General features: G+C 40.0%; 2 protein-coding genes across 5 annotated transcripts in view; one reads left to right on the forward strand and one right to left on the reverse strand.

Annotated features, from left to right (window-relative positions):
* Positions 1–11,073, forward strand: part of LOC115223256 (transcription elongation factor, mitochondrial) — an 11,587-nt gene extending 514 nt beyond the window's left edge. Inside the window, exons 2-4 of the mRNA XM_029793758.2 lie at positions 2,645–3,007; positions 9,350–9,499; positions 10,639–11,073. Coding sequence (XP_029649618.1) covers positions 2,645–3,007; positions 9,350–9,499; positions 10,639–11,058 — 933 coding nt within the window. The 3' untranslated portion in view covers positions 11,059–11,073. The remainder of the gene's footprint in view (positions 1–2,644; positions 3,008–9,349; positions 9,500–10,638) is intronic.
* The window catches only part of LOC115223255 (1,2-dihydroxy-3-keto-5-methylthiopentene dioxygenase), a 24,495-nt gene extending 1,169 nt beyond the window's left edge, over positions 1–23,326 (reverse strand). For 2 of the 4 annotated variants that reach the window (XR_005003407.1, XR_005003408.1), the window contains exons 1-4: positions 23,012–23,287; positions 18,215–18,328; positions 16,365–16,544; positions 13,826–14,040 (exon numbers count right to left, since the gene is read on the reverse strand). Coding sequence is in view for 2 of the 4 variants with exons in the window: in XM_029793757.2 (XP_029649617.1) it covers positions 13,921–14,040; positions 16,365–16,544; positions 18,215–18,328; positions 23,012–23,137 (540 nt within the window). In the remaining 2 variants the exon portion in view is untranslated. Of the gene's footprint in view, positions 1–13,781; positions 14,041–16,079; positions 16,100–16,306; positions 16,545–18,214; positions 18,329–23,011 lie in introns of those variants that run through there. The other 2 variants (XM_029793757.2, XM_036512137.1) reach the window with 2 other exon arrangements.
* Between the last annotated feature and the right edge of the window lie 4,100 nt (positions 23,327–27,426).

Raw genomic sequence — 27,426 nt, forward strand, 5'->3', positions numbered from 1 at the left:
GGGATCTATATTTCTCTGTCCGTGTTTTAGGACAGTGACGTAGGCTACAATTTAAGGGACAGTCTACGGCATAACTACAGATGTATACCTCCACTCCGACTTCTGTATAGAGAAGCTCTCGTCTTCGTTTGACACGTTAAAACACTATTGCTATTGTTATTTGTGGTTATCTTCCTCTGTTATAATTCCATTCACCTCTACGAAACCTTATAATGTTAAATTCACATCTCTACTTTGTACGTATTCGATTTTCAGCCATCACGGAAGGATAAGAAGTAAAGTTCACATTTGTTGTTAATTAACATCCTGATGAATTTGACAATGGTTATGAACGTTCCAACCGTGACCTAGCCATTTAATTATCGGTTTTTATTTCGTTTTTTGAAATTTTTTTGTCTTTTATTGAGACATTGTTTATCTAAGCGTACACTAACTAAAGGGTCTTTTGTCGTTATATAGACCCAGTAAAGTCCTTCTCCCACATTGCCCTTATTTTATTGACTCCGAGAGGATGAAGGGTAAAGTCGACTTTGGCAGGATTTGAACTCAGAACATAAAGGCGGACGAAATATTGCTCCGCATTCTGCCGGCTCCCCAAACAAATGATTGCTATGTCCATCCCACTTTATAATTCAGGAACAGTGTATCTAGGACTACACTATTAAATGTTTCTTTCCTTGTTTAGCCCCAATAAAATACTCTTTTCTACTCTCGGCACAAGGCCCGAAATTTTGGGGGAGGGGGCCAGTCGATTAGATCGACCCCAGTATGCAACTGGTACTTAAATTATCGACCCCGAAATGATGAAAGACAAAGTCAACCTCGGCGGAATTTGAACTCAGAACGTAAAGACAAACGAAATACCACTAAGCATTTCGCCCGGCATTCTACCGTTTCTGCCAGCACGCCGCCTTGCCCCAATAAAATACTGATGCAGCAGACAAAATGTTTTAGCTCTGTCCCTTACGCCTTAGGGCTACAGACATAGTATATCTCGGACTACGGTGTCTAATGTGTCTTCCCTTGTTTAGCCCTTGGTCAAGCCTGATGTAACAGACAAATGGTAAAGATGATGCTGATGTGATCATATAGGCGCAGGAGTGGCTGTGTGGTAAGTAGGTTGCTTACCAACCACATGGTTCCGGGTTCAGTCCCACTGCGAGGCTCCTTGGGCAAGTGTCTTCTACTATAGCCTCGAGCTGACCAAAGCCTTGTGAGTGGATTTGGTAGACAGAAACTGATAGAAGCCCGTCATATATATGTATATATATATATATGTATATGTGCGTGTATGTTTGTGTGTCTGTGTCTGTCCCCGTAGCATTGCTTGACAACCGATGCTGGTGTGTTATGTCCCCATCACTTAGCGGTTCGGCAAAAGAGACCGATAGAATAAGTACTGGGATTACAAAGAATAAGTCCTGGGGTCGAGTTGCTCGACTAAAGGCAGTGCTCCAGCATGGCCGCAGTCAAATGACTGAAACAAGTAAAAGAGTAAAAAAAAAAAAAAATAGAGTAACGTACAAAACTACATCAGTGTAGAATATTTGAAGAAAACTACCAAGTGAAATTTAGAAATAGTTCAAGTAGCTGGAAGAAATTTAAACAAGGTTTATTTTGGCTGTTCACTGATTTTGTAGAGGCTCCTGCTTTAGTAAGGCAGAGTTTCAGAAGAGATGTTCCTTACTTGATGAGGAAAGAAAAGGATATGCTTTTCCTTCATTTTTTTAGTATTCCTGTTTTATACAATGCTTATTATTATTCTGGAGGCGCAATGGCCCAGTGGTTAGGGCAGCGGACTCGCGGTCATAGGATTGCGGTTTCGATTCCCAGACCGGGCGTTGTGAGTGTTTATTGAGGGAAAACACCTAAAGCCCCACGAGGCTCTGGCAGGGGATGGTGGTGATCCCTGCTGTACTCTTTCACCACAACTTTCTCTCACTCTTACTTCCTCTTTCTGTTGTACCTGTATTTCAAAGGGCCGGCCTTGTCACTCTCTGTGTCACGCTGAATATCCCCGAGAACTACGTTAAGGGTACATGTGTCTATGGAGTGCTCAGCCACTTACACGTTAATTTCACGAGCAGGTTGTTCGGTTGATTCACATCAACCGGAACCCTCGTTGTCGTAACCGACGGAATGCTTCCAAATTATTATTCTAATGATTTGGTTAGTTTTTTTTTACCCAAAGATTTTCAGTATTGCAATTGGTCTAATTTTATTTGTCTCTTCCCTCTAATTTCATACATTTTTGCTCCCCACTTCCATAATTGTTCCGTTCTCCCTCAGGTATGGGACATCTCTTCCACAACTCTGCCTTAATCATCTAAATATTGATTTCAAATTTGCTGGGGGGAGGGACACATACGCCACAGAAACCGGGCCCATGAGCATGGCTAGGCTTGAAAAGGGTGACGTTGGTCAGTGTTCAGCAGATCAAGGAATTCTTATCTTGCTCGGAAACAGGGAAGGGTTGGTAACTGGAAGAGCATCCAGTCATAGAAAATCTGTTTCAAAAAATTATATCTGATCCATGCAAGCATGGAAAAGTAAACATTAAAATAATGATGATGTTGATAGTGATGATGATGATGAACAGTTCTTGTTTTTTTTTCTTAATATTTTTCTTATGTCTTAATTCCAGGTCAAAAAATACTCCAAAGCAAGCACGTCTGAGAGTACTTTATTTGATTCCTTTTATTCCGATGATGAAAGGAAGAATATTCTAGATTGCTTCAACAAAGCATCAGAAATAGAATTGTTAGCCACCAGACATCTCAACAAAATCAAAACTTCCTCTGTTATATCTCACCGCGAACAATTTGGTAATTTTTCAACTTTGAACCAAATTTCTAAAGTTCCTGGTTTGAGTTTCCTTGAACTGCAGAAATTATTCAACACTTTAAGGTCCTTAAATCATGAGAAAATGAAAGAACTGGTGCCTGCTTCCATGTTATCTCCAGAAGTTACAAGAAGTCAACCAAACATGACCAAACAAATAAGTGATGTATGTATGTTTTATCTTTTATCTCTTACTGGATTCAGTCATTATTCTACAGCCATGCTGGAGCACAGCCTCGAAATTTTAGTCAAATCTATGGACCCGCATATTTGTTTGTTTTTTTTTTAAAGCCTGGTATTTTATTGGTGTCTTTTGCTGACCCGCTAAGTCACAGGGATGTAAACACACCAACACCGGTTGTCAAGTGGTGGGGCAAGACAAACACAGGTACAAAGGCACACACAAATAGACACATATATACATATACACAACAGGCTTCTTTCAGTTTCCATCTACCAAACCCACTCACAAGGCTTTGGTCAGCCCAAGGCTATAGTAGAAGACACTTACCCAAGGTGTCACACAGTGCCACTGAAATTGGAGTCATGTGGTTGGGAAGCAAGCTTCTTACCACACAGCCTTGCCCACAATTATATGTTTATTTTTGTGTCTTTTCATTACCTCATTTAGGACAGCAGATTAGCAAAGTTGTTAGAATGTCCAATAAAACTTTATATATAATTTTCATATATATATATATATATATATATATTAAAATTATACATTAGGGTATCTACGAGATACCACCATGCTGAAAATAGCAGCCATGAACCGACTCTAAAACCACCTTAAGTTTTCATATAGCAAACGGTGTTGGTGTGTTTACATCCCTGTAACTTAGCGGGTCAGCAAAAGACACCAATAAAATACCAGGCTTTAAAAATAAAAAAAACAAGTATGCGGGTCCATACATTTGACTAAAATTTCGAGGCAGTGCTCCAGCATGGCTGCAGAATAATGACTGAATCATATAGCAAACATGTTTGCTATATGAAAACTTAAGGTGGTTTTAGAGTCAGTTCATGGCTACTATTTTCAGCATGGTAGTATCTCGTAGTTACCCTAATTTATAATTTTAATAATTATTACCTTTGAAGGTTATTTTTTCCATGCTGACCACTTGATAAGTTCGTTATTTTATTTTAAATTAACGATCTTACCCTTATTTATATAAATTTATATATATACTAGCAGTATTGCCCGGCGTTGCTCGGGTTTGTAAGGGAAATAACTATATAAGCATTTTTAGAGAGTTACTTCCCTTATAGATGCCAATTCGGGCTTTCTTAGCCATTTCTGTTTTGGTGTCTTCAAGCCATGAAGTCGTTGTTCTAAAAGAACGCTGGTCTCCTTGACAACGCTTTACGACATTGATTTCCTTACACTCCCTTCCCCACAGCTTCACGAATGAGGGAAGACGGGGGAGAAGCAAACAGGTGCAGGTTTGACCACGGACGCCGACTCCGCCGCCATCGACACACGAAAAATTATGCATTAAAATGGAATAAAAAATGATGTTAAATTATTTTTAAAATCGTAGACTCATCGTAGACGCGCGCTAATACTGAGACGAGCTCGATATGAATCACGACTATAAGATACCCGAATTTGGTTAAACTGCACTGCAAAATGTGGGAGGAGTTAGGAATCTAAATCGAAGGGGACAGACACTCACACAACTACATGTATATATATATATATATATATTAAAATTATACATTAGGGTATCTACGAGATACCACCATGCTGAAAATAGCAGCCATGAACCGACTCTAAAACCACCTTAAGTTTTCATATAGCAAACGGTGTTGTGTGTTTACATCCTGTAACTTAGCGGGTCAGCAAAAGACACAATAAATACCAGGCTTTTAAAAAAAAAAAACAAGTATGCGGGTCCATACATTTGACTAAAATTTTGTGGCAGTGCTCCAGCATGGCTGCAGAATAATGATTGAATCATATAGCAAAAATGTTTGCTATATGAAAACTTAAGGTGGTTTTAGAGTCAGTTCATGGCTACTATTTTCAGCATGGTAGTATCTCGTAGATACCTTAATTTATAATGTTAATAATTATTACCTTTGAAGGTTATTTTTTCCATGCTGACCACTTGATAAGTTCGTTATTTTATTTTAAATTAACGATCCTACCCTTATTTATAAAAATTTATATATATAGGTGCAGGAGTGGCTGTGTGGTAAGTAGCTTGTTTACCAACCACATGGTTCCGGGTTCAGTCCCACTGTGTGGCATCTTGGGCAAGTGTCTTCTGCTATAGCCCCGGGCCGACCAATGCCTTGTGAGTGAATTTGGTAGACGGAAACTGAAAGAAGCCCGTCGTATATATGTATGTATATATATATATGCGTGTTTGTGTGTCTGTGTTTGTCCCCCTAGCATTGCTTGACAACTGATGCTGGTGTGTTTATGTCCCCGTTACTTAGCGGTTCGGCAAAAGAGACCGATAGAATAAGTACTGAGCTTACAAAGAATAAGTCCCGGGGTCGAGTTGCTCGACTGAAGGCGGTGCTCCAGCATGGCCACAGTCAAATGACTGAAACAAGTAAAAGAGTAAAGAGTAAAGAGTAATAATTACAAGTATGGTGATGCAGACAGGGAAAATAGAACTCACAAAACATGTATATTTTCATTAATACTTGACTGAAGGAACAAAGTGATTCAAGGCCTGAAAGTTTGTGTTTGATGAGTGCCAATGCTTGAAACACTTGGCCTTTGAGTCATTCTGTTGCTTTCGCTAAATACTAAACATATATATATATATAGAGAGAGAGAGAGAGAGTGAGGAAAAACAACATTCGAGTGAAGTCCAAAAGCAACTTTTGAGCGTGGTCGTTGCCAGTACCGCTGGACTGGCTCCCGTGCAGGTGACACATTAAAAAACACCATATGCACGTGGTCGTTGCCAGTACCGCTGGACTGGCTCCTATGCAGGTGACACATTAAAAAACACCATATGAGCGTGGTCGTTGCCAGTACCGCTGGACTGGCTCCCGTACAGGTGACACATAAAAAAACACCATATGCGCGTGGTCGTTGCCAGTACCGCTGGACTGGCTCCCGTACAGGTGACACATAAAAAAACACCATATGAGCGTGGTCGTTGACAGTACCGCTGGACTGGCTCCCGTGCAGGTGACACATAAAAAAACACCATATGAGCGTGGCCGTTGTCAGTACCGCCTGACTGGCCCTCATGCCAGTGGCACATGAAAGCACCTACTACACTCTTGGAGTGGTTGGCATTAGGAAGGGCATCCAGCTGTAGAAACTCTGCCAGATCAGATTGGAGCCTGGTGCAGCCATCTGGTTCGCCAGTCCTCAGTCAAGCCATCCAACCCATGCCAGCATGGAAAGCGGACGTTAAACGATGATGATGATGATGATGTCATTGCTCCTCAACTGTAAGGAACATAAGAACATATTAGTGTGGGGTCACTGGTTCATGAACTTAAATTGTTTGTCTAACAAGGCCTGTCAGTCTATATCAGGGTCCCAGCAGACAAAATGGAATAGGCATTGCCTGGGAGGATGGTGAGGAAGACATGCTGAAACTGCCACTCTGATTCATGGGGCTCACACTTGTAGATGGCCCTCTCCACCTCTTCACCTAGCAGTGAGTAGGGATGTCTCGTTGCTTTGGTTCTGTCTTTCTGCATTTTGAATTTAACCCTTTAGCATTCAAACCGGCCATATCCGGCCAAAATATTTAACCTGTTTTATATTGAAACTGACCAGATCTTGCCTCTCACCTCAGCCCTACCATGTCGTTCTAAAACTAAAAAAAATCACATCACTGAAATCTCTAAACTACAAGATAATGCAGGATTAATTCAAACCATTTTCAAGCGGGTGGCACGTAAAAAGCACCCACTACACTCTCGGAGTGGTTGGCGTTAGGAAGGGCATCCAGCCGTAGAAACACTGCCAGATTTGACTGGGCCTGATGAAGCCTTCTGGCTTCGCAGACCCCAGTAGAACCGTCCAACCCATGCTAGCATGGAGAACGGACGCTAAACGATGATGATGATGATGGTGATGAAACATCACATTTGACAGAATAATATGAACACTAAAGGGTTAAATCCTGATATACTAAACCAATTTCCTCCCCATCTCTCTCCCTCTGTGGTGGTGGTGGTGATGTGTAATCTTAAGTGTTGTAAAGAGCATTGCATCACAGTGGTTGATGTAATGAACAGCTGTTGCTATGTGCACGTAAGACAGCTGCTTTGATTTGGACATGTGAAGAAGTAAGTAAGCAATGACTTCTTGGCCATATTCATAAAAGTGTGTATTTTAACGACAGAGACAGTATTAATGCCAAGAGTGGAGGTGCAATGGCCCAGTGGTTAGGGCAGCGGACTCGCGGTCATAGGATCGTGGTTTCGATTCCCAGACTGGGCGTTGTGTGTGTTTAGTGAGCGAAAACACCTAAAGCTCCATGAGGCTCTGGCAGGGGTTGGTGGTGATCCCTGCTGTACTCTTTCACCACAACTTTCTCTCACTCTTTCTTCCTGTTTCTGTTGTACCTGTATTTCAAAGGGCCGGCCTTGTCACTCTCTGTGTCACGCTGAATATCTCCGAGAACTACGTTAAGGGTACACGTGTCTGTGGAGTGCTCAGCCACTTACACGTTAATTTCACGAGCAGGTTGTTCCGTTGATCGGATCAACCGGAACCCTTGTCGTCGTAACCGACGGAGTGCTTCCATCAATTAATGCCAAGAAGCAATATTCATCATGGATGTTCTGTTGGAACAAACTATACTGAAGTAGATACCACAAGGGAAACTCTCACACAGGTTTTTGGTGCAAAATGCACACTTGTTTATATCGCTAGTGGAGAGTCAAGCAAACATACAGTTTGCATCAAAAGCCAATAGAAGTTTCTCGGATCTTTACCTTTTGACGTACAGATTTTAAAAAATAATTTTTTTGTAACTAAACACTTTCAAACTTTGGACACTGGTAGAATGTGTCATATAAAACATGTTTTACTCTTAGCATTTTTGAGAAAAATTTATATTTATGAAGTAATTTCACGTCAAAATAGGCCTATTTCAGTCATTTCAACCAATCAATGACGTGTATTCAGCTGAATAAAATTACTGCTGTTGTTTGTCAACAATAATTATCGATGGTGTATTTTTTATTTGTCACTGTTATTTATGACATTGTTTGTGCGTTTGTACTGGTTTTAGCTTTAAGGTTTTAGGGTTAGGGTTGTCATAAATGACAGTGACAAACGAAAAATACAGCACCGAAAGTTCTTGTTGACAAACAACGACAGTAATTTTATTCAGCTGAATACACATCATTGATTGGTTGAAATTACCGAAATAGGCCTACTTTAACGTGAAATTACTTCATAAATATAAATTTTTCTTAAAAATGCTAAGAGTAAAACATGTTTTATATGACACATTCTACCAGTGTCCGAAATTTGAAAGTGTTGAGTTACAAAGAATTATTCACCTACATATATATATATATATATATATATTTGTTGAAATGGAAAGATGAATTTTCTTGTTACAGATTATTCAAAAGTTTAACCGATACCTGGGTAGCAAAAATCACAGCAGAAAAAACACGGTTGGAGATAAGACCATTTGGTGTTGCAACCGTGCATTGGTGCGGATAATTGAAGTTTAATATAATTAGTGAATGGAAGAAATGGAGTTGAACGAAGATTGTACAGAATTCCTTTTATTACATTCTACACATGTTTCAAGGGCCACAATTTTCCAAATTCTGATTAAATAAGGATACCATATTGCAGCTTTCTCTTCAGGAAAAACCAGGAATTACGTTGTCAGAACAAAACAAAACAGAGGCGCAGCAAAGCAATTCGAACGAGGACGCTCCTTAAGAGCCCATGGGTAAACTTGCTTTGCTGCGCCTCTGTTTTGTTTTGTTCTGACAACGTAATTCCTGGTTTTTCCTGAAGAGAAAGCTGCAATATGGTATCCTTATTTAATCAGAATTTGGAAAATTGTGGCCCTTGAAACATGTGTAGAATGTAATAAAAGGAATTCTGTACAATCTTCGTTCAACTCCATTTCTTCCATTCACTAAATATATATATATATATACACACATATATAGTTCATATCACAAGGTGAGGTCTTATCTCCATTCGACAACAGGTAAACAAGTACTAACATACACGAACACTCATTAGCACACATTTTATGCATGTATGTTAAATAACTTGTGATCGCGTGTGTACCGTTGGCGATTTTTTCCCTCTGTCTTCCCTTCTCTGGATCTTTCCTTCTCCTATGTTTCCGACGAAGAGCTCCGCTCGAAATGTTAAACCCCTCCTTCTTTCCTGAGCGTCCAATAATACTATATTTGTTCCACATCCTCGCGTTGTTGTGTTCTTTTGTGCTTTCTTGTTTGGATTAACTTTATGTATGTGTATATATTTAATGATTTTTTTTTTTAATTCCTTTTCTTTTTTTTTTTTCTGTCTCCCAAACAGTCTATAACAAGTCTTGTAGCCTTAGACATTCAGACTGATCGTATCACATGGTTGAAAATGTCTCGAAACCTTGACGTAGTCGACTGGAATCAAACAATGATTTTCAATAAGCTCTATATGAAATATGATGTTACTGCATACTTTGAAAAGGTATTCTCTTTTCTTTCATATCACAACTAACCCTTTTGTTACACAATTTTTTTTTTTTATTTATTCATTTATTTTGTGTTTGGTTAGTGTTATTTCCTATTTGCTTCTCTCTAGAAATCAAAAAGAATAACTACCATCCCTTCAAACTTTGCTTCTGTGACCTGGACATCAGTGTTTTGAAACTGACTTTATTTTCCATTACATTTCAGACTGATTCAGCACTGAGTGGCTGAAGCAGAATTTTCTAGAACTTTCTAAAAGTTTCAAGAACTTTCTAAAAGTTTCAAAAACTTCCAGAACGTTCTCGTGGTATAAATACAGAGATCGTAAGCTCAGTGTGTGCAGAGAAGCATAAATGTCACATTTTGCTTATATATTGTGTTTGTGTTCAGCGGTTCAACAGCTGTTTCGTTAGGATAAATATCATTAAATGTATAACTATATAATAAAATTTTAAAGTACTCTTTACTAAAATTATCAGGAATATTATGTTATGTTAATCAGAAAACTTCTACGTTTATGCTAAGTATGTTGCTGTAAAAGATTGTTTTAACTGATTATGTATATAGGCATAGGAGTGACTGTGTGGTAAGTAGCTTGCTTACAAACCACATGGTTCCGGGTTCAGTCCCACTGTGTGGCACCTTGGGCAAGTGTCTTCTATTTTAACCTTGGGCCGACCAAAGCCTTGTGAGTGGATTTGGTAGACGAAAACTGAAAGAAGCCCGTCGTATATATATATATATATATATATATATATATAATATATGTGTGTGTGTGTGTCTGTGTGTGTTTGCTAAATATTGTTGCTGGTGTGTTTACGTCCCCAGAACTTAGCGGTTCGGCAAAAGCCAATAGAATAAGTACTAGGCTTACAAAAGGCGGTGCTTCAGCATGGCCACAGTCAAATGACTGAAACAAGTGAAAGAGTATTCTTGTTAGTATGCCTCATCTGGATTTACTGCAATGTATTAACAACTGACAGTTTAATGACCTGTTATCACCTGAGCTCTTAATTACCTGGAGGAAATCCAGGTATTTGATTACATTTGAAACTAATAGTAATTGTAACATTTTTATTAATCTACGAGAATATTTTATATACAGCATTAAAATTGATATATAAATTATTTCTTCAGATTCATAATTGCATTGAAAACCTACCTAAAGCAAGTATATACACCCTGGAGAATAAAACCTACCGCTACCCAAGTCTACGAGTCGTACCATTTGTTGTCAGCCTACGAACCATCGAATCCATGCTGGTGACCATGTTGAACCATAACTACAACGTGGACAAGACTCATCGTGTTTACACCATCAGACCGAATGCCATTAACAGACTCTTTAACCTGTCCATCGGGGGTGAACGAGTGAGTGGACAACACATATTCAGAGACATCATCAACCACAAAAGAACGTACTGTGACCTCGATGTAAATATATCTAGGCCACTCTCCGACCGCTTCTTCCAGTACGATACGGTGCAGCAAGAAAAGATAACCTGTTGTTTACTACAAGCACTATCATTTTACAAATTAATTATTCTCAATAAATGAATCTTTGATTTCCTACTTCATTCTGTCATTAGACTGTGGCCATGTTGGGGCACTGCCTTGAAGAATTTTTAGTCAAATGTATCAACCCCAGTAATTATTCTTTTAAAGCCTGCTACTTATTCTATCAGTTTCTTTTGTTGAATTGCTAAGTCCATTGTATATACATTTATATATAGGACTTGTCCCAAACTTTGGCATCGAGAGTTACACAAATACTAGAACTGGGCACCACTGCATAGTGCCAAGGACTCCAAATTTGCCATCAAGATGTAGGACAAGATACTGTGATAGCCTGGGCTTCAGAGGTCCACAGATCTTCAATATCCTCCCGAAGAACCTGAGAGACCTGCATGGGGTGGATGCAGATGTCTTTAAAATGAAACTGGATCTCTTCTTGTCAGGTATCCCAGATGAACCAACTTCACGGCAGGAGGTGCAGATGAGGGCAGCTGTATCAAACTCTCTCATGCACCAAATGGCAATTGCTAAAAAGAATTCGTGAAGTAAAATCATGTAGCAACACCAAATGGTGGTGCCACAGCTCGTGAGCTGAAACTAGATAAAATAAAATAAAAAATAAATTTTAAAAAAATATATATATATATATATATATATAAACGGCAGTGCATCAACATGGCCGCAGCAGTGCACCTTATATCTCAGGAATAATACCAGAAAATACTCAAATATTTAACAATATGTTAAGATATTTAAGGCTGTACCATTAGCTTATGTTTATCATATATGAAACACTGAAACAGTTCAGAAAAATTACATCCTATACATGAAAATACCTATAATTATACATGGCCGATGCCAGCGCCGCCTCGACTGGCTTCCGTGTCGGTGGCACGTAAAAAGCACCATCCGAATCGTGGCCGAAGCCAGTACCGCCTCGACTGGCTTCCGTGCCGGTGGCACGTAAAATGCACCAATCTGACCGTGGCCAATGCCAGCCTCGCCTGGCACCAGTGCATGTGGCACGTAGAAAGCACCCACTACACTCATGGAGTGGTTGGCGTTAGGAAGGGCATCCAGCTGTAGAAACATTGCCAGATAAGACCGGAGCCTTGTGCAGCCTTCTGGCTTCCCAGATCCCCGGTCGAACCGTCCAACCCATGCTAGCATGGAGAACAGACGTTAAGCGGTGATGATATATATATATATGTTTTTGTTTTTTATGTTCTCGTTTCATTGTTTCTAAGTTTTTTTTTATGTCCTGTACCCATATATGAATGTATATATACATATACACTACCGTCAGAAATTAATTAGCACCCTTGATTTGCTCTTCACTCAAGGTATGTGCTGTCACCTAGTGGCCATATCTCGAACTATTGCTTTGTTGCGAGTTCACTGTTGCGCAGAACGATGACGTAACTTTGCAGAGCAGTTTGAGAGTCTACAGCCTTATGATGTTGACATAGCAGTGCAACAAATTGGAGTGCGGATGCAGACAAATCTTCCTTTGTTTAATAGATATAGGTAGCGCCTCACAAGGACCGAAATCACACCATACTAAGTTTTCTCATCGCGTAAGACGTTTTGAACAGCTCATAGGTTAATTGATTTAACCTATTTAATGTAGAAATTTGAGAATTAATTTCTGACGCAAGTGTATATATGTAGGTAAGTAGATATATGTATCTACTTATATATATATATTATATATATAGAAAGAGAGAGAGGAAATGGTGAAGGGGAGAGGAGAAGAACAGGGAAAGAGTGAGAGAGAAAAACAGAAAGGAAGAACAAGAGAGTGAGATAGATAGACAGAAAAGAGAAAGAATAAATGTGCGCATCGTAATTATCAAGATAAAACTTACTTGGAAAAGGATGCGTGGCATTCGATCATATAATAATAATATAAATATATGCATATATGGGTACAGGACATCAAAACAATGAGACAGAATGAGAAACGAGAACATGTATATAGGCGCAGGAGTGGCTGTGTGGTAAGTAGGTTGCTTACCAACCACATGGTTCCGGGTTCAGTCCCACTGCGTGGCATCTTGGGCAAGTGTCTTCTACTATAGCCTCGGGCCGACCAAAGCCTTGTGAGTAGATTTGGTAGACGGAAACTGAAAGAAGCCCGTCGTATATATGTGTATATATATATATATATATATATATATATATGTGTGTTTGTGTCGGCTGGCCCCCGTGCTGGTGACACGTAAAAGCACCGTCCGTTCGTGGCCGTTTGCCAGCTCTGTCTGGCCCCGTGTCGGTGGCACGTAAAAAACACCCACTACACTCGCGGAGTGGTTGGCGTTAGGAAGGGCATCCAGCCGTAGAAACAATGCCAGATCTGACGAAGCCTTCCAGCTTCACAGACCCCAGTTGACCCGTCCAACCCATGCTAGCATGGAAAGCGGACGCTAAATGATGATGATGATGTGTGTGTATATGTTTGCGTTTGTCCCCCTAGCATTGCTTGACAACCGATGCTGGTGTGTTTACGTCCCCGTCACTTAGCGGTTCGGCAAAAAAGAGACCGATAGAATAAGTACTTGGCTTACGAGGAATAAGTTCCGGGGTCGATTTGCTCGACTAAAGGCGGTGCTCCAGCATGGCCGCAGTCAAATGACTGAAACAAGTAAAAGTGTAAAAGAGGCATAAATTTATATATATATAGTTCAAATTCACAGAAAAACAAAAGACGAAGACAGGTGTAGGAACAAGCAAGTGTATTAGTTTAACACAAGAAAAATGGAAAATTCATTTCCATTTCAAGCCTACATATACACACACATATATAGACGTGTATGTGCACGTATACAAATGTATGAATAAAAGTTAATTTATTTTTTGGTAATTATTTTCAGCTCTTGCTAATACACTTGACGATAGAGTTCTTCATGCTTCTAATCCAATTGACTTCAAGTACTCCTTTCGACACTCTAAGTCGTCATATGGCCTCGTGTGTGCTGTCCATACAGGCACTCCTTTGAAAAGCCGCATAGCTTTAATGTATTTCTGAGAAAAATAGTGAAAAAAAAAAAAATTTAAAAAGAGAAAACTTACAAATCACATAAGCCAACACAAAATTAATTTATATATATATACTACTAATCTTTATATATAAAAGAGAAGTTGTGTGTCTGTCTCCTACGATTTAGATTCCTAACTACTCCCACATTTTGCGGTGCAGTTTAACCAAAACTGGGTATCTTATAGTCATGATTCATATCGAGCCCTTCTGAGTATTAGCGCGCGTCTACGATTTAAAAAAAAATTTACCATCATTTTTTTTCCATTTTAATGCATTTTTTCGATATTATATAAGGGAAGTAACTCTCTAAAAATGTCTACGATGAGTCAACGATTTTAAAAAAAATTTACCATCATTTTTTTTCCATTTTTAATGCATTTTTTGGCTATAACTCTCTAAAAATGCTTATATAGTTATTTCCCTTACAAACCCAAGCAATGCCGGGCGATACTGCTAGTATAGGATAAAATTTTTTTCAGAAAAAGTTTCACCTAAAGTGGCAGCATATTAAAAGTTTAAAAGTTAAAATTTAAAATTATAAACAAGGGCAAAAGAAAAATTATTTCTATGCCAATATGCTGATAACATCGTCAATTTCCACATTTCATTATACATCTCTCTCTATATAAACGGCAGTTTGTCTGTGTGTGTTTCTGTGTGTCTGTTTGGTTGTACCCTCACCCTGACCACGGCTTTCAACCGATTCTGATGAAACTTGACACACACATAGCCCAATGTCATAATTCAAAACTAACGCAGCGAAAATTTTGAAAAGTTCCCCCAGTTCTGAAAAAAATCGATAAATTCGACATGGGGTCGAGAATCAGAAACACAAACCATAGACTGTCTAGGGGACGCAACTCGACCTTTTTAACTAAAAAAAAAATTTACCATAATTTTTTTTCCATTTTTTGGTTATAACTCTCTAAAAATGCTTTATAGTTATTTCCCTTACAAACCCGAGCAACGCCAGGCGATACTGCTAGTCCACTATAAATACATGTTGTGCTATATCCCCTCTCTCTCTTTCGGAGAGGCACTGAGCACCTACACGGACACACACACGGCAGTAACTTCCGCCTACCGAATTCAATGACAAAGCTTCGGTCGACTCGGGGCTAGAGCGGAAGACACCTACCCAAAGAGCCATGCAGTGGGACTGAACCCGAAACCATGTAGCTAGGAAGCAAGCTCCCTAACCACACAGCCATGTATATATATGGATAGAGAGTGGTGTGTGGCTATATTGTAAGAAGCTTGCTTCCCAACTACATGGTTCCAAGTTCAGTCTCACTCTGCAGCACCTTAGGCAAACGTCTTCTACAATAGCTTCAGGCCTACCAAAGCCTTATAAGGGGATTTGGTAGGTGGAAACTAAAAGAAGCTCATTATATGTGTGTGTGTTCTCTCACATTCATCTTCTATATTGACCTCACACTGCTCTCTTTCCAGATGGATGAAGCCATGGATTCAACTCTTCAGCAAGACACTCACTCCTCTCCCTCTGCCATACTTTCCTATTCCTCAACTTATACCCTTCTCAGTTGAGGGATCTTGTCTAGTAGGTAATTGGTGACTTTGCCAGTATTGATGCCTCGAAAAAGAAAAAAAAAACACAGCATACAGTGAAGTGGTTGGCATTATGAAGGGCATCCAGCTGTAGAGGCCAGACAAAACTGACATTGGAGTTCTGTGCAGCCAGTTGGCTCCTCAGTTCATGTCGAACAGTCCAACCCATGCCAATATGGAAAATATGACATTAAATGGTGATATTATGCATGCTCATATACAGTTAAAGTCAGAGTCTAATAAGAAGTACAAAAAATTTTTAGGAAATCAACTTTTTATTCAGCAAAAGAGACTGACAGAATAAGTACTAGGCTTACAAAGAATAAATCCTGGGGTCGATTTGCTCAATCGACTAAAGGTGGTGCTCCAGCATGGCCATAGTCAAATGACTGAGTAAAAGAGGAAGAACACAACACAACACCCAGTCTAGGAATTGAAATCAGGATCTCGCAATCATCAGTGCAACACCCTAACCCAGTGCTATTCAAACTTGTTGCTGGAGTGGAACCCCAAGGAAACATTCCACTGGCTCGAGGAACCCCTGTCCAAAAACTTAATAGTCATATGCACACATATCTGCACAGGAGTTAAAAATTACTGCCGAATTTAGCAGTTTTGTAACTTCTTGCGGAACCCCTGGACTGAACTGGCGGAACCCTGGTTGAAAAGCACTGCCCTAACCACTAGGTGACATAGCCTCACTAAAATGTAAAATAATAATGATGTAATTACAACTAACCTTGGAATCAAGGGTGAATCGATGGTACATCCCAGCTGGTAACACTATAAGATCTTTTTTCTCAGAATATATACGGATCCACTTGTCATTTTTGTCCCGTACATCAAAGTAACCAGACCCATTCAATATCAAACGAATTTCATCATCAGTGTGAAGGTGTTCTGAGAAGAAGGTCTTCATCTGAAACAAAAAAAGAAGACGGTAAAGAGACAACATCATGTAATGAGGATATTTTTTCAGATGAGGACAGCTGCATAAAGAAGTATTGATCTCTAATTGTGGAGGGAACCTGAGGAAGAGGTAGACCCAGGACGATGTGGGACAAGGTGGTGGAATATAAATCTTCAGATGTAGAGTCACATAGAAGCAATGACATGTGACTAAGACATCTGGTGATCTGCTGTGCTCGAGAAGACCTTTCAAGCTAAGTGAACATCGTGGCAGACATTATGATCACCATGCAAAGAAATAACAGGTAACCTAAGGCAACTGTTTTTTTATGTTTATTCACCACTAATCTGCTGCCCTGGATTAATCTGGTACCTTATAAACTGACTTTGAAAGCATGAAAGACAAAAATAACCCTCACCAGGATTCGAACTCAGACTGCAGCAAACCCGGAAAAGTACCACAAAGCATGCTGTATTCAAATTTCTAATGACTAATTCCACAACTTTTTCCACCTCTGCACTCAATTCACTCACCCACCACTGCAGCAACCCACCCTGTCCTCCAACACCACTGAGCTGCAAAATCATCAGCACAGAGGGCAAAATGCTCGGCGGCATTTCATCTGTCTTTATGTTCTGAGTTCAAATCTCGCCAAGGTCAACTTTGCCTTTCAACATCCTAGGGTCAATAAAATAAGTACATCAACTCTAGTGCTCAACTGGTACTTATTTTATCGACTCAGAAACAATAAAAGGCAAGTCAACCTCAGCAGAATTTGAACTCGGAACAAGCAAACTGACTAAATACCGCTAAGCATTTTGCCCAGCATGCTAACAATTCTGCCAGCTCGCTGCCCTAATAACAATAATAATAATAATCCATTCTACTAAAGGCTCAAGGTCTGAAATTTTTAAGGAGGGGTCTAGTTAATTAGATCGACCTCAGTGTTTTATTGGTACTTAATTTATTGCCCTCCCAAAGAATGAAAAGCAAAAGCGAGGTGGTGAAGCACAATCTTCAGATTTTGGGCCTCACAGAGGCAATGACAAGCGACTGAGACCTTTGGCAATAGGCTGTGCTTGAGAAGACCTGGCAAGCCAAATAAGATCATAGACATGGCCAATGCCAGTGTCACATAACTGGCCCATTCATTAGCTGGACAATATGCTGTGCTTGTGAAAACCTATTGAGCCGAGTGAAATCATAATCGTGGCCGATACTAGAACCACCTGCCTGGCACCCAAGCCAGTGGCACATAAAAAGCACCATTTGAGCATTGGGCCTCATGGAGGCAGTGATGGGCGACCAAGAGCTTTGGCAATATACTGTGCTTGTGTAGACCTGTCAAGCCAAGTGAGACCATAGTTCTGGCCAATACCAGTGTGAGATCAAAGGCATCTGTGCTGGTGACGTGTAAAAAACACCCACTGCACTCTTGGAGTGGTTGGCATCAGGAAGGGCATCCAGCTGTAGAAACCTTACCAAATCAGATCAGAACCTGGTGCAGCTTCCCAGTAACTTAGTGATTCAGCAAAAGAAGCCGATAGAATAAAGACTAGGCTTACAAAGAATAAGTCCTGGGGTCAATTTGCTCGAATAAAAGCGGTGCTCCAGCATGGCCAGTCAAATGACTGAAACAAGTAAAAGAGTAAAGAGTAGGAGTATAAATGCACACTAACCATATTATCGAAATTAGGAAATCTAGAGGGATGGATATCCACTGTATCATCATAGGTGTAACCAAATTCTTTCTTTAAAGGTTCAAATTCACCATTGTAGGAATCGACATCAATCTGAAAAGAGAAAAATAAATGTTCTTAATAGATCTTTAGAAACACGGAAATGGATTTGTGGTTAAGAGTTTCACTTCACTTCTCAAACACATGGTTCCAGGTACAGTTCCAGTGCATGGCGCCTTGGACAAGTGTCTTCTGCCATAGCCCCAGGCTAACCAAAGCCTTACAAGTGGATTTGGAATAAGGAACTAAAACTAAAGTTCATCACACATACACATATATATATATGTATATATATATATATATATATATATATATATATATATATATATAAAGTATAGGAAAGAATGGAGCTGAACGAAGATTTAACAAAATTCCTTTATTTTATTTTCGTTGTGAGTTTGCTACCAAGGTATCAGTTATCTTTCGAATTATCCGTAATAAGATAATTCATTTGTCTACTTAAATAAATATATATATATATATATTTGGTAAAATAGAAAGATGAATAATCTTGTTGCAGATTAATCAAAAGTTTAACCGATACCTTGGTAGCAAAAATCACAGCAGAAGAAAGCACGGTTGGAGATAGAACCATTGGTGTTGCAACCATGCGTTGGTGCAGATAATTGAATTTTAATATTATTAGTGAATTGAAGAAATGGAGTTGAACGAAGATTGAACAGAATTCCTTTTATTGCATTCTACACATGTTTCAAAAGCCACAATTTTCCAAATTCTGATTGAAACATGTGTAGAATGCAATAAAAGGAATTCTGTTCAATCTTCGTTCAACTCCATTTCTTCAATTCACTAATAATATATATATATATATATATATATATATACAGTACTAGACCAAATTTCTGGCAAACTTGGATCTGGAAGTGGCCTGGATTTCTGGATTTTGGGGGGTTTCCAGAGACAGCCTAAATATATATCTCAAATATAACAAAAAACTATATTGTGTTTTGTAGATTATGTTGATATTTTGAAAATACCTCACAGAGTGATGATCATACCTAGGGTAGTTTGGGTTGCCCTTTTTTTGTTTGTTTAGCCACCCTGCCAAGGATAAGGCAAAGTCATGGTGATAGCTCCTACATAACGAGTATGTGTTCTGCAGTGTCTAGCATGTTGTCTGCTATCTTGCTCCAGGTTGGGCTGGTGGCTTACTTGATACCCAAATGTTGCCTGTGTCAAACATCATCATCATCATCATCGTTTAACGTCCGCTTTCCATGCTAGCATGGGTTGGACGATTTGACTGAGGACTGGCGAACCAGATGGCTGCACCAGGCTCCAATCTTGATCTGGCAGAGTTTCTACAGCTGGATGCCCTTCCTAATGCCAACCACTCCGAGAGTGTAGTGGGTGCTTTTACGCGCCACCAGCACGAGGGCCAGTCAGGCGGTACTGGCAACGGCCATGAAAATATTATTTTTTACGTGTCACCTGCACAAGTGCCAGTAAGGCAACGCTGGTAACGATCATGCTCAAATGGTGCTTTTTACGTGCCACCAGCACGAATGTCAGGTAGCCGCTCTGGAAATGATCATGCTCAGATGGTGTTCTTAGTGCTCCACTAGCACGGATACCAGTCATCGAATTTAATAACAGATATCTACACATAGTTACTCTTTTACTTGTTTCAGTCATTTGACTGCGGCCATGCTAGAGCACCGCCTTTAGTTGAGCAAGTCGACCCCCAGGACTTATTCTTTGTAAGCCTAGTACTTATTCTATCGGTCTCTTTTGCCGAACTGCTAAGTTATAGGGATGTAAACACACCAGCACCGGTTGTCAAGCGATGTTGGGGGGGACAAACACACACACACACACACATATATATATATATATATATACGACAGGCTTCTTTCAGTTTCCGTCTACCAAATCCACTCACAAGGCATTGGTCGGCCCGGGGCTATAGCAGAAGACACTTACCCAAGGTGCCATGCAGTGGGACTGAACTCCGAACCATGTAGTTGGTTAGCAAGCTACTTACCACACAGCCACTCCTGCGCCTGTTTTTTTGTTTGTTTTTTGTTTTTTTTCGTGACCGAAGCATAAACTGTATATTGACCCAAATTTCTACCAGATCGTTTATGTTAGAATTTAAAAAAAAAAAACCATTTACATTCCCAATGTATTTACGTTTTTGTAAATTCGTAATTACAAAAGAAAGAGGCAATCTTTCGTCTCTAGTAGACCTTTCCGTCGATTTCCGTAAAAAACTTCTTTTTTTTTTACATGTGGGCTTGTGGGAACTTTTGAAGTAATGAGAGCGAAAGACACTAAGAGAAAGCGATTGTATGACGAGGGAAGTTCTTTTGAAGTTACCGTGCATGGGAAGCATTGATGTACATGTGTGTGTGTAAGTTCCCGCAAGCCCATATGTAAAAAAAAAAAAAATTTTACGGAAATCGACGGAAAGGTCTACTAGAGACGAAAGATCACCAAGAAAGAAAAAAAATCACGAGTTTTAGCAATCACTGAATAGCGGGATTCTGGTTTAAGCCCTCCACCCCCACATTACCCCTCTTTTACATGTTTCAGTCATTTGACTGCGGCCATGCTGGAGCACCGCCTTTAATCGAGCAACTCGACCCCAGGACTTATTCTTTTGTAAGCCCAGTACTTATTCTATCGGTCTCTTTTGCTGAACCGCTAAGTAACGGGGACATAAACACACCAGCATCGGTTGTCAAGCAATGCTAGGGGGACAAACACAGACACACAAACACACACACGCACATATATATATATATATATATATATACATATATACGACGGGCTTCTTTCAGTTACCGTCTACCAAATCCACTCACAAGGCTTTGGTCGGCCCGAGGCTATAGTAGAAGACACTTGCCCAAGGTGCTACGCAGTGGGACTGAACCCGGAACCATGTGGTTGGTAAACAAGCTACTTACCACACAGCCACTCCTGTGCCCTCGTAACTTTTTTACTTTTTGAAATTTTCAGAAAAATTTTACGAATTTCTGTTCTTCCCACGAGAATTCATTCGATTAAACAAAAAAAAAAAAAAAAAAAGAAAGAAAAGAAAATCTTAAAAGCTCTCTTTCGAATTGTTTTACGATCAGAGTTTAAAATATGGGCAGTCCGAATTTTTTACTTATGTGTGTGTGTGTCTGTATTTGTCCCCTTAGCATTGCTTGACAACCGATACTGGTGTGTTTATGTCCCCGTCACCGAGCGGTTCGGCAAAAAGAGACCGATAGAATAAGTACTGGGCTTACAAAGAATAAGTCCCGGGGTCGATTTGCTCGACTAAAGGCGGTGCTCCAGCATGGCCGCAGTCAAATGACTGAAACATGTAAAAAGAGTAGTAAAAGAGGACCTTTTTTTGCCTAACCGTATAAATTTCTTTTGTAAGCTCAGTACTTATTCTATCGGTCTCTTTTTGCCGAACCGCTAAGTAACGGGGACATAAACACACCAGCATCGGTTGTCAAGCAATGCTAGGGGACAAACACAGACACACAAGCACACGCATACATATATATATACATATATACGACGGGCTTCTTTCAGTTTCCATCCACACAAATTCGCAAAAAAAAAATTTGGCTGTTGTTTCTAGTATGTGGAGAGACCACTTCCGGGCTTTACGTGTCGGTTGACAAGCACCGACGCATTTGAGCGAATGCAATTATAAACAATGGAAATAGTTGTGTAGAAGTTCACGGGATATAACGAAGGTGGGGCAAGAGGGTACAAAATTTAAATTTTGAAATGCTAATTTTTTTGGCCAAGATTAGAATCCCCGTTGACGTCTCCACCAAGTGCGCCCCGCGTGGAGGGTGTACTTGTAAAAAATTACCAAAACTTTGATGCAAGGTTTAAATTTTAGACAACTTCGAAACAGCAATGTGTATCGAATACTTAGGTATTGTCTCGCAGAGGTTCGTATCAAAACAGCATTCGGCGAAGTTTCTATGCCGCCATGGCGAAGTTTCGCATGTCGTAGCACAGATTGCCATATCGACGGAAATCTGTGCTACTACAACCGAAACTATGCCGCCATGCCGCCTTGGCGATCTTTCGTCTCTAGTAGACCTTTCCGTCGATTTCCGTAAAAAAATTTTTTTTTTTTTACTTATGGGCTTGCGGGAACTTTTGAAGTAATATACATACATATACACATACACCGAGTAAAAAAATTTCAGTTATCTCTTTCTTTCACACATTACTCTGTCTCTTCACACACACTAACAGAAGCACTTCACTTACACAACATACTGTCTGTCTCCCACACCCCATCAAACACACACACACATGTACATCAATGCTTCCTCTGGACGGTAACTTCAAAAGAACTTCCCTCGTCATACAATCGCCTTGCATATTTGTTCTTACCTATTTCACGTGTGTATGTAAAATCCGCAAATTTCCAAGCAGAAAACCGAATCGAATTAAGCATTTGCTTCCACGGAAATACCCGAAGTGAGATATTTTGATTTTGTCGAGTTACATCGAAGGAATGAACCAAAACTATTTTTCTGTAGACACAGCCACACTATGTATAAGGGTGACAGAATATTTAGCGGAGACAGCAGAAATTTAGAAAAAAAAAATTTGGTGACAAAATAAATCCAATTTCAAACTATATTTGGTTTAAAAAGCTTTACTTCACACAGTTAATAGAGGTACTAGCTAACGAGAAAACCAGGTCAAGATGAATGCATTTAACATATTAATAACTAAAAGAAAACTTACTTCGTAATATTTAACGCCTAGCTCGTCTAGCTGGGCTAGGCTAACATCTTGGTTGGGCTCTAGTTTTTGAGGGAGATACTGTTCTTCCCCACCACTGACATCTTCCATGTACCAAGCTTGCACCATTATGGTTAATTGTGGAGTAAAACACCCGCTACGAGCTTAATTCACTCTCTGCCTACCGCGCGCGCTTTATATAGTGGAGATGTGCTGTGGTGAGAGGTCGGTCGATTGAGGCTGTTCATCAGGTGGGGATGGTACAATTTGTGTGTGACTGGTTGATCGCATATAATTGTTGACTACACTGTAACATGCATTGTTCATATAGGGCAATGTCCTAATTATCCGTCTGGGTGAAAATTACTCGGGTTTGGGACTAAAACTATTTTTAAATCTTTTATCTTCAACTTGTTTCAGTTGTTAGACTGCAGTACATGCTGGGGCATCTTCTTCATGGGTGTTTTGAGTCGAACAAATCGTCATCCCACAACTTATTTTTAAGTTTAGTACACATTTTATTCGTGTCTTCTCCCGAACAGCTGGGCATGCTCTTTTACTCTTTTACTTGTTTCAGTCATTCGACTGCGGCCATGCTGGAGCACCGCCTTTAGTCGAGCAAATCGACCCCCGGGACTTATTCTTTGTAAGCCCAGTACTTATTCTATCGGTCTCTATAGCCGAACCGCTAAGTGACGGGGACGTAAACACACCAGCATCGGTTGTCAAGCAATGCTAGGGGGACAAACACAGACACACAAATAGACACACACATACATATGTATATACATATATACGACAGGCTTCTTTCAGTTTCCGTCTACCAAATCCACTCACAAGGCATTGGTCGGCCCGGGGCTATAGCAGAAGACACTTGCCCAAGATGCCACGCAGTGGGACTGAACCCGGAACCATGTGGTTGGTTAGCAAGCTACTTACCACACAGCCATGCCCGCGCCTATTTTTCTAGCATGCTTCAATTTTTCTAAAATTAAATAAAATAATGATGAATACACTAGATGAACAAAATGAATAGTAATCTTTCCTACTTTAGGCATACGGCCCGTAATTTTGGGGTCGGAGGCCCAAGGGTCAGCGAACTAGGGTTATTACAAGTGGGGTAAATATAGAATTCTTGGGAGTAATGAGAACTCATTAGACTTACTCTTTTTTACTCTTTTTACTCTATTTACTTGTTTCAGTCATTTTGACTGCGGCCATGCTGGAGCACCGCCTTTAGTCGAGCAAATCGACCCTGGGACTTATTCTTTGTAAGCCCAGTACTTATTCTATCGGTCTCTTTTGCCGAACCCCTAAGTGACGGGGACATAACCACACCAGCATCGGTTGTCAAGCAATGCTAGGGGGACAAACACTCACACACACTTATATATATATACATATATACGACAGGCTCCTTTCAGTTTCCGTCTACCAAATCCACTCACAAGGCATTGGTCGGCCCGGGGCTATAGCAGAAGACACTTGCCCAAGATGCCACGTAGAATTATATAAAAAGAAAAGTGTTTATTGTTACGACAGATTTTTTCGATAAATTTTTATATTAACACCCGCACGATTTTCACTAAGAAAAAAGAAAAGGGCGATCTTTCGTTACAAGAACACTACAAAGCACGTGTGTTTATTTACATTTGTGGCCAAAGAAAAGAAACTTGGATTTTTTGCGTAGCATGACCTAATATTTTTCAAGGACCATGACCTCCTAATATGCTGCAAATCCCTTATTTTCGTTCGGAAGAAAGGGGTGGGGCAAGGGGGAATTATATTTAATTACGAACCGTGTAATTTACACTTTGGAAAATTTATTTCTGTAAAATGTTTTTTTTTCTTAAACACACAAGATATAGTCTATAAATTTAGGATGTTTTTGAAAGATACTATATTTTATCATAATATATATATACTTTCTCACAACAATTAAGATATTTCTTTTAAATCGTTCATCCCCCCTTCCTGCCCACACACACAAAAATTAGTTTGGGCGCGATTTTTTTATATTCTTCTTCCTTAGATCAATGGGGTTGGGGGTGAAAATTCCGAGGTTTCTACCTCACCCCACCCCGTTTTTAGAACCCCAAGACGGGTTTTGTAACAGGAATTCATTCAACGTAAAAAAAAAATTTTCCTATGATTCCGGGATGGTGGGGTACCTCCCTCCCACACACACACTAGGATTCCACGCAAAAAATCCGAGGGTTTTTTTTTTTCCCTTAGTAAAAACCTTGCAGGTTTAATATAAAAATTTAGCTATTTTTCTTCTGGCATGAAGAGGCAGTCAAAAAGTTGCTGCTTTTTGCAACAACCTACCTTTGCAAACAAGGATTTTCCACTCTAAATGAACATAAAAACCAAGCAGAGTAATCGATTGGACCCCGAAGGCTGTATCCAAATTGCTCTGGCGTCAAAATCCTTCTGTTGCATATCATTTGTTTTATATGTATAATGGTATTCTCCATATAAATAGATTCAATAAAGCTTTTGAATTCAAAGAATCTGATTTCCTTCCTTTCAAATCAAGGCGGGTAACATCGGTGTAAATAAATATATTTTGTGCTAACTGGTTAAAAAAACAAATTCCCTGATACCTGGTCCTAACACCTGTTGCCAAGCGGTGACAGTAGGGACACACACAAAAACACAGGAGCATATAAAGGTACCTGAAGCCCAGTTACAACTACAGCCGGCTATTACCAGTAAAGGTTTTAGTTGCCAACTTTGTACAAGACATTGTAGATCTTTAGCTGGGCTAAAAAGTCACATTCGATCACAGCACCAGTAACAGTTAAGCTTCGTGCAATGGCCATACTCGATAACGAGGGGGCAGTCATAATATATATATATAAAACTGTAGTTGTGTGAGTGTCTGTCCCCTTCGATTTAGATTCCTAACTACTCCCACATTTTGCGGTGCAGTTTAACCAAATTCGGGTATCTTATAGTCGTGATTCATATCGAGCCCGTCTAAGTATTAGCGCGCGTCTACGATGAGTCTACGATTTTTAAAATAATTTAACATCATTTTTTATTCCATTTTAATGCATAATTTTTCGTGTGTCGATGGCGGCGGAGTTGGCGTCCATGGTCACACCTGCACCTGTTTGGTTCTCCCCCTTCTTCCCTCCATCGTGAAGCTGTGGGGAAGGGAGTGTAAGGAAATCAACGTCGTAAAGCGTTGTCAAGGAGATCAGCGTTCTTTTAGAACAACGACTTCATGGCTTGAAGACACCAAAACAGAAATGGCTAAGAAAGCCCGAATTGGCATCTATAAGGGAAGTAACTCTCTAAAAATGCTTATATAGTTATTTCCCTTACAAATCCGAGCAACGCCGGGCGATACTGCTAGTATATATATATAGATAGATAGATAGATTGTGGTTAAAAATTTCACAATGTCATGCTTTGGGGTTCAGTCCCATTTCGTGAAACCTTGAACATGTGCCTTCTACTATAGCCCTGGGCATGCTTCAATTTTCTTTTAATTAAATAAAATAATGATGAATACACTAGATGAACAAAATGAATAGTAATCTTTCCTACTTTAGGCACACGGCCCGTAATTTTGGGGGCGGAGGCCAGTTGATTAGATCGATCTCCAGTATGCAACTGGTACTTACTTTAATCGACCCTGAAAGGATGAAAGGCAAAGTCGACCTCGGCGGAATTTGAACTCACAACGTAAAAACAGACGAAAAATCGCTAAGCATTTCGCCTGGCGTGCTAACGTTTCTGCCAGCTCGCCACCTTTCAAAATGAATAATAATAATAAGATGAAGAGACTCTCCCGTCGAAGACGACGTATGAGAGTTCAGCTTTTGCCGAACGATCTGCACAAATGAGTTGTTTATAGTGATGCATTACCTCGCTCGCTCCATCAGATCGACGTAGCCTGAACAGGTGCACGGTATACACCACGTGAAGGCGGTGATCTGGCAGAATCGTTAGCATGCCGGGCGAAATGCTTAGCGGTATTTCGTCTGCGTCTACCGTTACGTGCTGAGTTCAAATTCCGCCGAGGTCGACTTTGCCTTTCATCCTTTCGGGGTCGATAAATTAAGTACCAGTTGCGCACTGGGGTCGATGTAATCGACTTAATACCTTTGTCTGTCTTGTTTGTCCCCTCTGTGTTTAGCCCCTTGTGGGTAATAAAGAAATAGGTATTTCGTCTGCGTCTGCCGTTACGTGCTGAGTTCAAATTCCGCCGAGGTCGACTTTGCCTTTCATCCTTCGGGGTCGATAAATAAGTACCAGTTGCGCACTGGGGTCGATGATGTAATCGACTTAATACCTTTGTCTGTCCTTGTTTGTCCCCTCTGTGTTTAGCCCCTTGTGGGTAATAAAGAAATAGGTATTTCGTCTGCGTCTGCCGTTACGTGCTGAGTTCAAATTCCGCCGAGGTC

The sequence above is a fragment of the Octopus sinensis genome, linkage group LG22 (assembly GCF_006345805.1).
Source record: "Octopus sinensis linkage group LG22, ASM634580v1, whole genome shotgun sequence".
NCBI classification, from domain to species: Eukaryota; Metazoa; Mollusca; class Cephalopoda; order Octopoda; family Octopodidae; genus Octopus; species Octopus sinensis.